Source organism: Dermacentor variabilis, chromosome 6 (assembly GCF_050947875.1).
Source record: "Dermacentor variabilis isolate Ectoservices chromosome 6, ASM5094787v1, whole genome shotgun sequence".
Lineage (NCBI taxonomy): Eukaryota > Metazoa > Arthropoda > Arachnida > Ixodida > Ixodidae > Dermacentor > Dermacentor variabilis.
Genome location: NC_134573.1, coordinates 17,000,915 through 17,019,592, shown reverse-complemented (window position 1 = coordinate 17,019,592; position 18,678 = coordinate 17,000,915). Strand labels below are relative to the sequence as shown.

At 43.7% G+C, this 18,678-nt stretch overlaps 1 protein-coding gene across 9 annotated transcripts in view; it reads right to left on the bottom strand.

Annotated features, from left to right (window-relative positions):
• The window catches only part of Cdk8 (cyclin-dependent kinase 8), a 368,498-nt gene that overhangs the window by 139,983 nt on the left and 209,837 nt on the right, over window positions 1-18,678 (bottom strand). For 7 of the 9 annotated variants that reach the window (XM_075694821.1, XM_075694819.1, XM_075694822.1 and 4 more), the window contains one exon: window positions 14,763-14,847. The exons of the other annotated variants lie outside the window; for them this stretch is intronic. In XM_075694821.1, coding sequence (XP_075550936.1) covers window positions 14,763-14,847 — 85 coding nt within the window. The remainder of the gene's footprint in view (window positions 1-14,762; window positions 14,848-18,678) is intronic. 9 annotated transcript variants of the gene reach the window in all.

The window sequence follows — 18,678 nt, the reverse complement described above, 5'->3', positions numbered from 1 at the left end:
CACGAGCGTGCGGTGTGCTTTCTAGGCTTCGTGATGTACTGATGGACAAGATTAAATTATTGCTTTATAACGCTTTCTTTGCAACTCGCATTAACTACTGTACTCTTATATGGGGAACTACTTCATGTAGGAACATTCAGAAAATGTGTACTCTACAGAAAAGGGCACTGCGTCATGTAGCGAATGTAGTACACGATGCGCATAGAAAGGATCTGTTTCTAAAATATGGCATACTTTCATTTCAACTATTTTATGACTTTACTCTACTATTAAAATACAAGAACAGTCTTAAGCAAAACGAAACCACCTTTCTTGCTTTATGCACCTTAACAAAACCATCCGACATACCCTATACGCTCAGAAATAGAAGCACTTGGCTGACTCTCTTTTCAGGAACATGTCATGGAAGAAACAGGTTAAAATCACGCATAGCTACCCTTTTAGGTGACCTGGAAAAAGACAATATCGACATAGATAACTTAACCCGCAAAAAATGGAAAGCTTTTTTACTAAATCGCTGGTGCTCTAAATACATATAGACTGTTCGTTGACTGTATGATTAAACTACTACATCGAATTGAAATATTTATGTTGTACTTCAGTTCAATTTTCTTGTAGAGAGGTTTCTAATTATTTTACGTCATGTGTTTAGCGTTTTCTGTAGACTGCTGTTCATTATATATTTTTCAGTGACATACTATAACAGAGCAGTCGCTACAGATTTTTGAGTATTTTATATGATGTGCTTTGTGTTTTTTCCCCATGCTTTTACCTGACTATTTGAAATCTGTAAATATTTTTTTTCACTCAAATGTATTTTCTGTCTCTTGTTTCTGCCAATTGATGGGGCAAGCACCCAGTCAAGCTGCAGCTTAGCAGCTTTTTGTGCTTGTCCTAGCATTCTTCTGTTTGTACAAAAGAAATGCTGAAATAAATTGACTTGACTTGATTCCGTAATGCCTCCATGACTGCTGAGTTTTCGACAGAATCAAACGCTCATCGCACCATCGGAGCGCAACTATTCCATTACGGAACGAGAATGCCTTGCTGTTGTCTGGGCGATTCCGAAGTTCCGTCCTTCCCTTTACGGTCGCCCTTTTTCCGTAGTCACTGACCGTCATGGTCTTTGCTAGATCTCATCGCTAAAAGATCCTACAGGCTGGCTTGGTCGATGAGCTTTGAGGCTACAAGAATTTTCATATTCTGTGGTGTACAAGTCTGGCCGCCTGCACCAAGACGCTGACAGCTTGTCGCATTACCCTGTTGTTGACTCTGACTCCTCCAATATTACCAGTGCTGCGTGCGTATTCTCTGTATCACAGCTGCTTCATTTCACCGACGAGCAACGTCATGACGCCTACATCAGAGCACTCATCAACCATTTTGAACACTCTTCGGCCGATGCTACTCTACGCCTCTTCGTCCTCTGCGACGGTACTTTGTACCGTCTAACCTTCATCCGGATGGCTCAAAGTTCGTACTTGTAATACCTACACACCTCCGCTCCACCGTTCTAGAAGAGCTTCGCGACGCACCAACGGCAGACCACCTCGGCATATCTCGAACCTATGACCGTGTACGTCGGCGTTTTTTTTTTGGCCGGGCCTTTCCCGTTCCGTACAACATTATGTTGCGCTTGTGAACTTTGTCAACGACGCAAGAAGCCTTCCCAGCTCCACACTGGTTACCTGCAGCCGCTCAACATCCCTGCCAAGCCCTTCCATCGTGTCGGCTTGGACCTTCTCAGCCCATTTGCGGAATCTACATCAGGAAACAAGTTGCAGTTGCGGCGGACTGCGCGACTCGCTACACCGTAACCCACGCTCTGCCGACCAGCTGCGCAACTGATGTTGCGGACTTCCTCCTATATGATATCATTTTGATGCATGGTGTTCTGCGTCAATTGCTAACAGACCATGGCCGTACATTTTCTGCCAAAGTCATTGACGACATCATGCGTGGCTGCTCAATACAGCATAAATTTGCCACCTCCTACCACCCTCAAACGAACGGCCTCACTGAGCGTTTGAACCGCACCCTTACAGACATGCTATCCAAATACGTTTCAGATGACCACCGTGACTGGGACCTGGCTCTACCTTACATTACCTTTGCATACAGCTCTTCCCGTCTCGAAACTGCTGGCTTTTCCCCGTTTTACCTTTTGTATGGCCGAGAACCGATGCTACCACTGGACACTGTGCTTCTGTCCACCACATCTTCAACTGCCGGTTATGCCCGTGATGCAATAGCCCATGCTGACCATGCTCGCCAACTTGCGTACGCTCATCTACAAGTGTCTCAAGACAAACAAAAGCAATGCTACAACCTCCATCACCGTGATGTCCATTTTGCGCCCGGCACCCTCGTGTTGCTTTGATCACCTTCGCCTAAAGTTGGCCTTTGTGAAAAACTGCTTTCCTGTTACACAGGCCCATATTGCGTACTCCGCCAAGTGACCGATGTGACCCATGAAATCGTTCTAGCCACGCCCACTACGTCCTCTGCTGTGACAACCAGTGACATTGTCCACATTGCCCTACTCAAGCCCTACACCTCTCCACGTGCCTTGCATATTTAACAGCACCGTGACGCCGCTTTTGCCGCCGGGGGGATAGTATTACGATATTATCGCAAGATGCGCAAGAGACGGGCTGCCGCGAGAACGACGAAGTGGGTCTGTGCCCTTGGCGCGAGCGAATGTCAGCCTGGCGCTATGGCTCCAGTGTAAATAGCCTGTAAATAGTCTCTTCCATCTGTGTCTTTCTACACGTAACAATATCATGAGCGAATCAGATTAATTTTTCCTGTGTAGCACCACCATGGGTTGAAGGCATTCATTGAATCGAACGTCACTCGAATCTAATCACATTAGAATGTCCAGTGTGACAGGGGTATAAATCTTTAGGAAGCTGACATTCAGTAAAGCCACCACTAGCCGTGCAAAAATTCAAACCTTTTGAAAGAGCGCTAAGCTGAGCTGTGGAAAGTTCAATACTAGACAGGTTCATAACCTTGTCGATCGTTTTGTTGCTGTATTATAAGGGTGCTTGTATGGGAGGTGTACGATCTTTCGACCCCACTCGGGTATCATGAAGTCCAACATCGCCGTGGAAAAATTTCCTTGCTTTAATTTTTGAGAGTGCTGACACTTTATTAGATTCATAGCGAACTATTTGTGATGACTCTTTCGAAGTGAGGTTCTGTTTAAGTAATTTCTCCTGCCTACATAGCCACTCCGCATTCATTTTGTAGTGATGTAGATTATTTGAAATGCTAGAACTAGCTAGATCTAGTGTTTTAAGATGACAATGGGAAACCAAAATGAAATCGAGCTGGTGGGTGACATCGGATGCCACCGAAGCGAAATGTGATGCCCACATCACACTGCCTGCAGAAAAGAATGGCGGCGCGCGTTTGGGTTATCGCCTATGTGCAGTATGCTGCCAACGGCACCACACCTGACGAGTTGTAAAACAGATAGGCCAAAATGCTTCTCACAATGAGATTGGCGGCGATAGCTGTGAATGCGGCTGAAGAAGATTTAATGGCATCAGCATAAGAAACTGAGTTTGCGCCGGCATTTTCACGAGAGACGGGTGGGCAAGTCAGGCACGTACCCAAGGACGGGGTCCGGGGGGCCCGGTCCATCCCCGAAACTAAGCAGCATACCCCCCCCCTCCCACCCCTAACCGCGCCGCCACACCTCACACATTCCTAAAGCGCCACCAAATTAAACTTGAGACATGACAGCTAATCGGCGGTCAACATTTTGCTGCCTCTTTCACTCCTTTTGGATGGCGGTAGTTATCAGCATCTCTTGAGTGTGAAGGCCAGTTTTCTCATAGATTCGGTGCCTGCGCGACTAACTCGAGATGCGTTCACTTGTCACCATCTATTGCAATGGGCACGCACATCACTGTTGCTTCGTTAGTTCAGCCTTCTTTGTTTAGACTGATCCAGGGACCAGGAAAGGGATTAAATTCGTAGTCGGCTGGTCTGTATGCTTGTGGAACAAGTTGCGGCCGGAGACAACGCCAGTTGCGTTGCCAACAATGCCACTCGCATGCTTGGCTGCTTAAGGCGCAATTTCTCTATGGCACCATGCTCATTAAAACTTTTACTCCATAAATTGCTCGTACGCCCAAAGCTGGAATATGCATGCTCGGTGTGGCATCACGGTCATGAGTGTATCATTCAAACTTTGGAATCGGTGCAAAATCGCAACGCAAGATTCGAACTTCCTAACTACTTTTCATACTTCATAACTAGTGTGTTCACCATGAAAGCTACTTTGAACCTTTCTCTTCTTTCCTAACGAAGAAAAGTGCCTCGGCTATCATTCTGTCACAAAATTTATCATCGCCATCCTAAATAAGTCCTTCTATCAGAGCCAGAGTTCATTTCATCCCATAGAGACCACCTTCATAAAGTAGGCATCCCATTTTCTTGAACGAACTCGTTATTTTGCTCATTCATTCTTTAGACAAGTAACTATTGGAACCGCCTGCCCACCTCAATTGCCACAATTACCGACGCTGACTTGTTTAGATCTCCTATTGAAGTTATTGTTTATTTTCAGTAATCTGCATTTTGCTGCAACATAGTTAACTGTTGTTTATGTTATTGTTTTCTGTATTGCTGCATTTCTGTGGTAATACATTTGTTTTTCATGCATTGCACTCTCTTCTATAATGCCCACGGGCCCTGAAGGTATCTAAATAAATAAATAAATAAAATTTTCCTTTTGCTTCATTATTTCCTCGAGCGACGGCTCGCCATGACGCTGGCATATCCTCGGAAACATATACCCGCGATATAAGTTATATAAGGTGGAAAATAAAATAATGCGAAACAGCGTTCATGATCAAACCCTGCAATAATAATCGTTAAACCCATAAGGAATACGAATGTCACCCATTATCTCGTCTGGTTTTTCTCTAATTGTACAGCATTTTTCATGCAAAGTTGGCTACTAGAAAAAAAGAGTCGCAAGGAGTTCAGAAATTATGCAATCTACTAAGGAAGAGAGCCGGAGCAACAGCCAAACAGGAACGAGAAACGAAAATTAACAAATTTAACCTTTGCTTGTGAAACTATTTATGGATGAACATCTTTTTATTTAAACAGGAAGTAGAGAAAGCACCGCCAGAAGTGTAGACGGATTCCATGTGTTTTGAATGACGCTTCTACCGTTATCAGTCTAACCGCCTGACGTAGCCACTTCTCTGCTATGCTTATGTAGGTGTTTTTCAAACCTTCCGCGGTGGGCGCAGTACGTCTAGAACCGCAGTGTCCTGCACTTTACACAGTTGCATGGGACTGGCAGCCACGCATCGTTGCACAACTTCCCAAATAATGATACCAGTTGGTTTTGGCACTTAACTTGTTAGAGCAATAAACGAGGGATCCAAAAGAATTGTGATTGTTCTGCAAATATGTATTTTTCTGTATTTCTCCAGAGCTGATTTTGAAAACACGCTACTAGAAATCTTTATTTTACACTTTTGCTTGTTTACTTGTTCTTGGCAGTGTTCTTCCTGCGCCAGACCATTTTATGTGGTTTCTTGTTTGTCAAGCAAAGGAGAGGTCTATCTCACAGGCATATACCTATGAAATACACCTTATTTCTCTTTAGCGGGTTTAAGCATTTTTATGGTGAACGGTGGGCATTATTCACATTTACACTAGTAAAGGTAGCCCCCCCCCCCCACCCCCCAACTCATTTGCACAGGAAGGTTACCTTGGGTAGCCCCCCCCCCCCCCCCTCCCTTCCCAAAAAGAAATCCTGGGTACGTGCCTGGGGCAAGTATTGCGATGAAGCTGCCGCAGTGGGTGGCTATTGACTGCTCTCATTTTCTTGTTCACATGGGATCTAGCTGCCATAAAACATATCATACGATCAGAGTTTGGCAATGTAATGAACACAGGTGCTAAAATATCATGTTATCAAGGAACGTATGAACTGGTAAAAATAAGCATAACTCCATTCAGTCATTTATTCTGCTCTCGATCAGGAATGTTGGCTCCAGGAAATTGTGCATAATGGGATTGTATCAATGAGACTCTACTGTATTTTCTAAACATTTAAACATAGAGGAACGAACCTTTGCACTAGAACTTTGCCAGTGTTATATGATGCAGGTTTCACACACCTTCAATGACCTAGTGTCCGACTTGTTTGAAGAGATGTTTGGAGGGGACTTGCGATCCTGGTATTGTAGTCCTCATCATGTGCCGCCTATCATTATTTGATCACACTCGGAAATTGATGAGGCAGACAGTCGAAAGCAGGGCTGTTTTCCATGTGAGAAGCTTCTTTAAAAATTACAGCACCCATAGTTCGCAAATAATGACTAGTAACACTGAGGGATTTGAAATTGTCATGTCTCCCAATACCCGGCTGTTCTGAAAACTGACAAGACATTTAGTTAGGATGAGCCCTCAGCAGCAAGCAGCATGTGTTACAACAGGACAGGTGAACTTCAGCTTCAAATAGAAAGCGAGCTAAACTTTTCTCTACTTGGGTCAAATGTTGTTAACATGGTATTACAATCCCTTGGTGTAGTTTCAACGTTAACAAAAAGATTTTGTAGGTATCAATGTATTTGTGCTCTCCGCTATGGGCTGGTTCATGTTCACAAGAGTTGTGTGGAAGTTTCTATCACTTTCTTATAGCAAGCTAGTTGGATAAGTCCAGCGTAAATTTGTGTGCATTGTCCGAAGCCGGTTTTATAGTTACATGAAATGATATTGGCTGACTTGGGCCTTGTGACTCTACATGAAAAACTGGCTGATCATGACTTCTAAGCCAAGTTGTACAAGGTGACTTTGACTATGCCACACTGCTCACGTCCTTGCGCTTTCGCATACTATCTTGTAAAACTACTATGTGTCTGCATCTATTTTATCATAATGTTTGTTTATCGAGCCCTATGTCACGACTTCAGGAAACCTACTATTCTATGTTTCTGAACGGTGATCTTTTTCTCCGACTTCACGTGAAAATTTGCATGTATTCTTGCGTGATTGTGTGGTTGTATTACTCAGAGTCAGCTTCGTCATCGCTTTTTCGCTTGGCCGCTGAACTAATACAGTAAAACCTTGTTAAACTGTACCCTCTTAAACAATAGTTTCGTTTTAAAAGTAGCAAAGTCGAATATCCAACTCAGTGTCCCATGAACATAATGCGTTTTGTATCTGCATAAACCATATCGACTTATTGCATATGTGTCAGTTAGGACATAGTCTTTATACTTTTTATAGCACAATCACAGCAGTGCATCATCCCCAATGGGTGGCCTGGCAGAACAAGCCTGAGAGATCAGAACAACGGCCTCCAAGCGCCCTATGTATTTGCACGTGAAGCCACATCCACATCATTTCATCACTGTGCTAGAGAGCGTTGTGACCAAGGTTGTGGTGTCATGCAAGCTAGGACTCGTGTCATGCCGAACTCGGACAAAAACACCGGGTGCTCAGCATGGAAGAAAAATTGAACATCGTTCTACTATCAAACGTGGCACAAAGGAATCAGCACTCGCATGCAACAGGGATCTACCGTTGACTACGGTGTCTGGCATTTGGAACACGAAGAAGCTGCTCGGCAGCGCTGCTGCGACAGTGAAAAGGTGTCGGCTCTGAGGTTTTACTTTTCGCCATCATTGCCTCTTGCCAAAGTGACACCAAACGACAGAGATGAGGACGATGCGGTAGGTGATAGCACGGGCGATTCAGGCCCGACAGTCACAGAAGCTACACATTACGTCAGCGTCATGAATGCAATCATCGTGACGAGAACGGTACCCCGCAATGAAAAAGGCACCCCACGACTTCTACAGCGTTACCGCGCCCGTGCACGGAGAATATGCAACACAAACAAGGAATCTGCCATGTGAGCGTTCGCCAAGACGAGAGGGCTGGCTGACAAGCTGGCTCGCAGCTTTTGAAGCCGCTGTCGTCGCCGTTAAGCCGCCACGGCACGAAACGAAAATAAGACTTCTGTTGCATGAAGCTGCATGCTGCATAAATGCTGCATGTTTCTCCTCTTTCATCACACTCTCTCCGAGTTCTGTTTTTCACAGGTGAGTGGGTGATCTCATGCTATTTCCGTTAAGCAGTACTATAGTACATACTTTTTCCGAGCTCCAGCCAACTACGGTTTAATGACGTTTCACTCACTTGACAAATGGTTTCCTTTTTTGCATTATTCTCCTTCCACTGTGCAAAAATATGATATATATGACATAGTGAGCTCTCACCATGGCTGCAAGGCAGCCACTAGAAATAAATTAATCAAATCAAATCAAATTAAACCAAATCAAAATCTTGTCTCAACACCTGATTGCTGCGAGATTCCATGGCTGCACAGGATCCAGCTGTACCAAATTGAGGCCATCGGCTCCTCTTCTATCTCATGGTTTGGAGAACAGACAGCTAATAGAAATTACACAATTTTCCGAGTTAACATGAGTCAAATACACAATCTTTCAGTATAATAGCTTACTAGTCAAATTTTTCATCATCATCAGCAGCAGCCTGGTTACGCCCACTGCAGGGCAAAGGCCTTCTCCAACTACCCCGGTCATGTACTAATTGTGGCCATGTTGTCCCTTTATTTAATTATTATTAATTATGGGGTTTTACGTGCCAAAACAACTTTCTGATTATGAGGCACGCCATAGTGGAGGACTCCAGAAATTTCGACCACCTGGGGTTCTTTAACGTGCACCTAAATCTAAGTGCACGGGTGTTTTCGCATTTCGCCCCGATCGAAATGCGGCCACCGTGGCCGGGATTCGATCCCGTGACCTCGTGCTCAGCAGCCTAACACCATAGCCACTGAGCAACCACGGCGGGTCATGTTGTCCCTGCAAACTTCTTAATCTCATCCGCCCACCTAACTTTCTGCCGCCCCATGCTATGCTTCCCTTCCCTTGGAATCCAGTCCGTAACCCTTAATGGCCATCAGTTATCTTCCTTCCTCATTACATGTCCTGCCCATTCCCATTTCCTTTTCTTGATTTCAACTAAGATTTCATTAACTCGCGCTTGTTCCCTCACCCAATCTGCTCTTTTCTTATCCGTTAACGTTACACCCATCATTCTTCTTTCCATAGCTCGTTGCGTCATCCTCAATTTAAGTAGAACCCTTTTCGTAAGCCTCCAGGTTTCCGCCCCGTACGTGAGTACTGGTAAGACACAGCTTTTATACACTTTTTCTCTTGAGGGATAATGGCAACCTGCTGTTCATGATCTGAGAATGCCTGCCAAGCGCACCCCAGCCCATCCTTATTCTTTTGATTATTTCAGTCTCATGATCCGGATCCGCGGTCACTACCTGCCCTAAGTAGATGTATTCCCTTACCACTTCCACTGCCTCGCTACCCATCGTAAACTGGGTAACGAAATTTTTTACCGTTCACAATACAATTACAATGTTCCAACATGCTAAAGCTTGCTAATAAATGCATGTATACTCATTATTCGATATTTTATTCGATATTTGAAGCTACGTATTCGTATTCAATTCATATTTGAAAATTTTGATATTCGCACTCCTCTACGTATTATGAATTACTTATACGGTAAATCACAAGTTTTTGCACTGGGGCAAATTCATAGCAACTCACCTCAGCTTTACAGTGTTGTAGCTCAAGGCTCTATACTTTTCTTTAACTTGTACATTTAGGTAATAACATTTGATACTATTAATTGTTTCAATATGCTGACGACACTCTGTTCATATCTAGGCATTGTAATCAAGTTGCTATGGCTAATCTTCAATACCATTCGCAACGAGTTGCAAATTGGGTTCGTAATACATCATTCTTGTAAACAGTAGTAAGACAAAGCTGGTATGTTTTTGTAAACCTTTTAGCTCTTTCCCTACCGCACCCATTACGCATCGTTAGCCTGCTATATATTTGAAACACCACTTTCGAGACCTTCCGCGTTTCTCATGGACGCACCGCACCATCAGGAATGAAAGAAGAGAACTACATTTTTGTTTCCTAAGCAGTCAGCTTTTTTTGGGCTTCGCAGTAATTTTTGAGTGCGCTCCGAAGTTTTGTGATCATCAAAGTAGAAAGCTAAAATGGCCACCTCTGGACGCGGCACTTGATCTGAAAGATTGCAGATCTCATGATTTCCCTGTGCCTGCAGCTGATTTTATTGATGGATCAATCCGCAGGAAGTCTGAGGATGCTGCCTTTTTGCCGAACTTTGACTGTCACAGCAATGATGTAAACCAGCCCACAACACTGGCGGCCACAGGCCGGTTAGTTTCGCTTTTTACTTCAGCCCGTCTATTTGTTGTTGTTCGGAATGTTTGAGAGCTTGCCAAGATGGAGACTTATAGAAATTGCAAGAAATGCTACAAGAAAACTGAGCGGAAAACAAGAGCTTACCGCAAGGCATGCAACATTCTGCTATGTTTTACATCAAGGAACTGCTTTGCCACATGGCATACCCAACTGCAGTGCTTGCAGTTAAATTTTTGTAGTTGAAAACCTGTTCAACGAAAAATTTTGATTTTTTCCAAGATAGTGCCTATTAGATGGCAAAACATTTTATATATCTCATAATTTATTTTAGTTTTTGTTCTTGGTAGATACAAGCATGTCTTTACAAACTTTGTTCAGTTTTATCTGCTAATCTTGATTTTGGCAATTTATATCTTTTCTGTACATAAATCTCATTAAGAAAACTGTCTTGCTTGAAAAGTGCATTTATTCTGCTTTTCGTTTGTGTACTACATAAAACACTGAGGGCAGTAGTTCCTTCAGAAAAGAAATCTGGTGTAACATACATAAAACACCTATCTTCCCCCCATAGGGTAAGAGTTAAACGGATCTGTACTGTCGCTTCATTTGTTCTAAGTGTTCCTATAGTGACAACTGAACCTGACTACTTATTCAACCTATATCTTCTGTGAAGTAGAGCAAAGTGCACTGGAGTACTGTGGGGTTTTTCACTTGTTGGTCGTTTGGCATAACAGGCAAACAAATGTGTCAGAATAAGAATATCACAACCTCCTCTATATGTCCTTAACAAGACATAGAACCACCACTGTATATATGTAGTCGCATTTCGTTCTTGGAAGTGCCAGTGAGTGCGACCAGCAACGGTTGCTGGCACTATGCAGCGTCACCACTTCCCACTTCTTCTGTGCGCACAATACAACACTTCATATCGCTGTGGCCAGAACTTAACTACCAAAGCAGTTCCCTTCATCCTAATTTCTTATTTTTCAGTTCCGGTTCGTTGGTAGTGAGTGTACCAATTTGTCTGCTGCGCTAGGCCTAACATTCACGAACGAGATATACACATCCTCAAGCTTGGTTTCAACGGCTGGCAGGGGCTGACAATCACTCTTTTCAACTTCAAGAGCATGTTTCAACTCCCTTTAAGCACAAATAAATATAGTGTCCCAGCAAATGTCCCAGCAAACCTATGTAAAAAGAAAAACACGGTCTCACAACGGAACACTCTAGGTCTCCTAATCGCATCTTGTACCGTTTTTCTTTTCTTTTCCTGAACTCCATTCAAGCTTTTCTGACCATGGCTAAAAGGCAGAAAGAGTGCATAAAGCCGCTGCAAAAAAATCACACAAACATGTGGGCCAACTGCTGCACCGCTTGCCGAGTACCCTCTCAACACATCCCTTGTGAACCCATGGCGCCTCCAAGCGGTCACTGTTAGCGGCATATGAAGCTCTCCCATAGTGTGACGAAGAAGTTTTGAAACCAGTAAAAAAAAAAGTATCAGAGGACTCTAGTTTTGCCTTCCTTACAGGCCTGCACAAAGGCTCTCTCCATGTTAATGTTTCTTTTTTTTTTTTTTCTGTGGGAGGCCATGCTGTCTTGCCCAGGCTTGGATGACCAACGAAAGCTGGTGGACCGTGAGAGCCCACGAATTCCTGGAATCAGGAAGCTGCCTACTCGAGGGCAAAGAGAGATCTCTCTCTCTTTTGCTAGTTCAGAAATAAAGATCTCTTTCTCTCTCTCTCTCTCTCTCTCTGTCGTCTTGTTTGCACTACAAGTGTATTCACAAATGCTGTCAAGTTGACAGTCATAAAGAGCCTTACTGGTTTTCTGGCATGATGTGAGGTTTCATATATTTATAAGATTTTTTTTTCTATACCTTTAAGAAGCTTTAGCTCAAGGCCAACATCGTTTGGACTTACTCAAATACATGTAAAATGAAGAAATGCTTTTATGAGAATACTGCTGGACCGATAGAAAGATTGAAAAGCTTGAAAGTTTAAAAGTTTATTTAACGTAATTAACGTATACAGTTGCAAAGTACACACCTTTGGGACGCAAGAAATTTGTTAAAGGATCCCTACCGATTGTCATTAGGAAGAAAACACTTCTATGGCAGCTTTTTTTAAACTGTAAAATCCCATAAAACTGAAATAGCTGAAGTAAGTAAAACAAGAAAATACAGTAGGAGGGAAAATTTCACCAATGAGGCATATTTTTCTAACAATTTTCTTTTTTTATATCATCGAAAACATTGGCACAGGAAAAGAAGAAAGAAAAAGTGAGGACATGTGCAAGCATGCACAGTGCTACGCATTGTCAATAAGTGAGTGCTTTAATTGTTTAAGAATGTATGCAATGTTCTTAGAGTGGTTAGGTGACTATCAAGCCTATTCCAAACTGAGGTGCCTGTAAACTGTAGTGTAGAGCGACCATAATTACTATTTACCTTAGGCAATAAAAAACACCAGCGAGGTGCATTCCCAACATTTCGAAGTGAGGGATGGATCGACACTGCTGTCAAGGCTAGTTTTTCATTAACTATTTGATGCATGACGGAGGTGATGTTGTATGTTGTCAAATCGTAAATGTTGAGGATGATCAGGATTTTAATTAAATCTTCACTCTTAGTATGCATATTGTTGGATGCTATAATGCGAAGAGCTCTTTTTTGAAGTGTAAACACCGGTGACAGATGAGTTTTGTATGTGCAACCCCAGATCGCTAAGCAGTAATTAATGTAAGAGTGAACAAATGCATAGTAAACATTGATAAGTATGTGAGGAGGGAAATAGTTTCGACACTTCAACAGCACATGCAAGCCATACAAAGCCTTATGAACTACAGAACGCACATGAAGGCAGAATTTTAAATGGTTATCGATAATAACACCAAGAGATTTTGTCTAACTAGATTGTTTTATCAGATGGTTATTGTAAACGACATCTGAATGAATAGTCGTTTTTCTTTTTTCAGAGTGAAATAAGATAAAAACTTTCTTCGTTGGGTTAAGGTGAAGGGCATTCAGTGTACACCAACGGTGCAAAATTTTGTAATTCAGAGTTAAGCTTATTAATTAGGTTGCATTCCTCACCAACAGCTATTATAAGGTTAGTATCATCTGCAGAGAGTACAGGGACAGCACACACAAGATGCGAATGAGAGTTGCTGCATTTAAGAGAGGAAGTTAAACTATGGCAACTCTAGGAAGTACACTTTTGAGTCACCATGTGGGCAATGTTGGCCATGAGGGTAGCAATGGCTATAACTAAGTAATCGCAGATACACCTTCCTTTTGGTTATAGTGAGGCTTTACTGTAATTTGTAAACACCTTAACGCAGCAGCACCTTTTTACTTCCCACTTTCACCATTTCTGTCCTGTCAGAATATTTTTTAGAAGTTGTAGAGACAGAAGGGAAGACGGAAAGGCAGGGAGGTTAACCAGACTGAGTCCAGTTTGCTACCCTACACATGGGGAGGGGAATGGGGAGTGAAAGAGAGAGAGAGAACTTAGGTGTAGGATGTCTATAGTCGGGCACTCAAGTCTGTTGCCCTCAGGTAGCGAAAAAGCGCTCGAACTGCTTTCTGGGCTAATGAACTGTGAGGCCAGGCTCCCAAGATTTTCGCTTCCGTAAATGGCCTGTCATCCAGTCTATTTAAGGCACACTGGAGAGTTTCACGTTGATTATAGAAGCGAGAACAGTGGCACAGAAGGTGACTGATGGTCTCTTCACACTTGCACTTAGCGCACAATGGTGAGTCCGCCATTCATATACGATAGATGTAGGAGTTGGTGAATGCTACTCCTACCCACAGCCGACACAGCAGTGTTGCGTCACGTCGTGGAAGGTTCACTGGCAATTTAAGTTTCAGTGATGGGTAGAGGCTGGATAAACGACACTTAGAGTTCTGTGGTGTATGCCAGCAACCTAACGTGATGGTACGAGTGAGACTGCGAAGCTCTCTTGCAGCGTCAACTCTGGATAAAGGTATAAGGAGTGTCGGTGAGCCAGCCTGGGCACGTCGGGCAGCGTCATCAGTGAGGTGATTACCAACGATGCCACAATGTCTCGGCAGCCACTGAAATATGATATCATGTCCTCATTCAGAAGCACAATGACAGGTTTCGTTGATTTGTGACACCAGCTGTTCATAATTGCCACGTCGTAAACTTCGCAAGCTCTGGAGGGCTGCTTTCGAGTCACAAAATATTGCCCATTTGTTGGGCGGTTGGGCGGACTGGCCGCTCTTCACGCTGCTGTTGAATACATTGAAAAAAAAGTTGTAATTTGGCACTCAGTATGGGTTGCAAACAAAACAGAACGAAGTCGTGTTTTAAAAAATGAGTGATGCCAGTGTTAAGCGGACCTTGCCACATTTCCTGCACAAAGCAGTACGAGCGCATCGGCTGCCTATGTCATGGCATGCAATACCATGACATAGGCATGGCAGCAACAAAACAGATGTGCACAGCAGGAGTCCCTTTCAGTGCTCACCTTGCTGGCGTCAGACTTGTCCTCCTGCTCCTCGTCCGTAAGGAAGTCCCGCTTCGGATATGGTATGGGCACACCTGCGAACACACTGAAGAGGCAACACCATCATGCAGGGCACTCGAAAACCCCTCAAACACAGAAGCAGCAGCTACGGCAACCTTTTGCATAAAAAGTGCAAGAATTTCCCTCTCTGTAAGGCCAATCCCTTGCCTGACCAAGTGCAGCTTTAAAGAAACAGTAATAATTAGGAAATCACCCACTCGAACTAAAAACAAAAGCTTCGGAGTAGGATAATTAATTGTTATTTCTGTTTTGCTACTCATATATTCTTGCATTTTTTTTTTCTGTACTTCTGACTCTCCTGCAAGGGCCACTACAAGGCCTGCAGTATTTTCTGAATAAAATAAACAATATTATGAATTTGGAGCAGATTACAAGTTGAAGGACATTCCTGGAGCATCAAATTGCAAAACTGTAGCACCTTATTTGTCATGGAATTATCAAAATTTGAAGCAGATCAATGAACTAAGTGATCGAAATTATTACACCAGTTCTTTCAATTTGGATCCAACCTGCGGGGTTTTTGAAAATTGCCTTAAATTTGCAAAACAATCCGTTTCACAGGCTGTCATGTTCCACTTTCTAGTTTTCACCAGATACACATGTCCTGACATTTCCAACTCCCATAATTTGAATTAACGGATGACTCAAACTACATTTTGGGTATCGTTTTGGGCAGCAGATACAGCGTACGCTCGTCACAATGAACCAGTGTACAACAGACTTTCGGATATAACGGACCATATTTCAACCGTAGTTTGTTCTACCTATTTTATTATGCAAAGAAGCTTGCTTTTAATGGACCGCACCATAACGGGCTATTTGGCTACAGTGGACAAAATAAGTGGCAACTTTTTTCAAAATCTGGCGTATAAAACATACTTTTGCCTTGTCGACACTAGCTGGCAATTGACTTGCGAGGGTCAGCCAACGATCGCAGTTCAATATCACATGTGCAAGAGGAAGGCGGGGTGGAAATGCGCCGTCTTCTTTTGCGCACGAGGCACCAGGAGAGGTAAGGGAGAGGGGGGGGGTTCTACTGTGGCGGCTGCTGTTTACGGCACAACTGCGCAGCCACCGTATCTTGAAAGCGATTTGCAATGTGGACACAGTGCTCGCCCACGCCATATCTTGAAAGCGACCTGTGACGGCGGCGGTCAGACCTGCGACACAGCAGAGGGTGCTAAGAATCACTGGCTCCGGACAGGCCGCCATTGGAATATGAACCTGGCAACGTTTAACGCTAGAACGTTATCTAGTGAGGCGAGTCTAGCAGTGCTATTAGAGGAATTAGAGGGCAGTAAATGGGATATAATAGGGCTCAGTGAAGTTAGGAGGCCAAAAGAAGCATATGCAGTGCTAAAAAGCGGGCACGTTCTATGCTACCAGGGCTTAGCGGAGAGAAGAGAACTAGGAGTCGGATTCCTGATTAATAAGAATATAGCTGGTAACATACAGGAATTCTATACCATTAACAAGAGGGTGGCAGGTCTTGTTGTGAAACTTAATAAGAGGTACAAGATGAACATTGTACAGGTCTACGCCCCTACATCCAGTCATGATGACCAGGAAGTCGAAAGCTTCTATGAAGACGTGGAATCGGCGATGGGTAGAGTGAAAACTAAATACACTATACTAATGGGCGACATTAATGCCAAGGTAGGCAAGAAGCAGGCTGGAGACAAGGCAGTGGAGGAATATGGCATAGGCACTAGGAATAGCAGGGGAGAGTTATTAGCAGTTTGCGGAACAGAATAATATGAGGATAATGAATACCTTCTTCCGCAAGCGGGATAGCCGAAAGTGGACGTGGAGGAGCCCGAACGGCCAGACTAGAAATGAAATAGACTTCATACTCTGCGCTAACCCTGGCATCATACAAGATGTGGACGTGCTCGGCAAGGTGCGCTGCAGTGACCACAGGATGGTAAGAACTCGAATTAACCTAGACCTGAGGAGGGAACGAAAGAAACTGGTACATAAGAAGCCGATTAATGAGTTAGCGGTAAGAGGGAAAATAGAGGAATTCCGGATCAAGCTACAGAACAGGTATTCGGCTTTCACTCAGGAAGAGGACCTTAATGTTGAAGCAATGAACGACAATCTTGTGGGCATCATTAAGGAGTGTGCAATAGAAGTCGGCGGTAACTCCGTTAGACAGGATACCAGTAAGCTATCGCAGGAGACGAAAGATCTGATCAAGAAACACCAATGTATGAAAGCCTCTAACCCTACAGCTAGAATAGAACTGGCAGAACTTTTTTAATCAACAAGCAAACTGGCCACCCTGTATACGCAATGCCTCATGACCTCGAGCGTACCGGAATCTTGGAAGAGCACTAACATAATCCTAATCCATAAGAAAGGAGACGCCAAAGACTTGAAAAATTATAGACCGATCAGCTTACTGTCCGCTGCCTACAAACTATTTACTAAGGTAATCGCAAATAGAATCAGGAACACCTTAGACTTCTGTCAAGCAAAGGACCAGGCAGGATTCCGTAATGGCTACTCAACAATAGATCATGTTCACACTATCAATCAGGTGATAGAGAAATGTGCGGAATATAATAAACCCTTATATATAGCTTTCATTGATTACGAGAAAGCGTTTGATTCTGTCGAAACCTCAGCAGTCATGGAGGCATTACGGAATCAGGGTGTAGACGAGCCGTATGTAAAAATACTGAAAGATATCTATAATGGCTCCACAGCCACCGTAGTCCTCCATAAAGCAAGCAACAAAATCCCAATAAAGAAAGGCGTCAGGCAGGGAGATACAATCTCTCCAATGCTATTCACAGCGTGTTTACAGGAGGTGTTCAGAGACCTGGATTGGGAAGAATTGGGGATAAAAGTTAATGGAGAATACCTTAGTAACTTGCGATTCGCTGATGATATTGCCTTGCTTAGTAACTCTGGGGACCAATTGCAATGCATGCTCCCTGACCTGGAGAGGCAAAGCAGAAGAGTGGGTCTAAAAATTAATCTGCAGAAAACTAAAGTAATGTTTAACAGTCTCGGAAGAGAACAGCAATTTACAATAGGCAGCGAGGCACTGGAATTCGTAAGGGAATACATCTACTTAGGGCAGGTAGTGACAGGTGATCTGGATCATGAGACGGAAATAATCAGAAGAATAAGAATGGGCTGGGGTGCGTTTGGTAGGCATTCTCAGATCATGAACAGCAGGTTGCCATTATTCCTCAAGAGAAAAGTATATAATAGCTGTGTCTCACCAGTACTCACCTACGGGGCAGAAACCTGGAGGCTTACGAAAAGAGTTCTACGTAAATTGAGGACGACGCAACGAGCTATGGAAAGAAGAATGATAGGTGTAACGTTAAGGGATAAGAAAAGAGCAGATTGGGTGAGGGAACAAACACGAGTTAATGACATCTTAGTTGAAATCAAGAAAAACAAATGGGCATGGGCAGGACATGTAACGAGGAGGGAAGATAACCGATGGTCATTAAGAGTTACGGACTGGATTCCAAGGGAAGGGAAGTGTAGCAGGGGGCGGCAGAAAGTTAGGTGGGCGGATGAGATTAAGAAGTTTGCAGGGACGGCATGGCCACAATTAGTACATGACCGGGGTTGTTGGAGAAGTATGGGAGAGGCCTTTGCTCGCCAGTGGGCGCAACCAGGCTGATGATGGATGGATGGATGGATGTGGACAAAGTGCGCATGGGCCTCACCTTCAAAGCAATCCACGATGTGGACATAATGCACCCAGTGCCGGTAGCTTTGTATGCACTGTGCTTTCAACGTTTAGTTTGCACTGAAGAGAGAGACAGCACTTAGGTCAATTCACTCGCTGCTGCTGCCGCACTTCCTCACTGCAACTTTTTGACCGAGA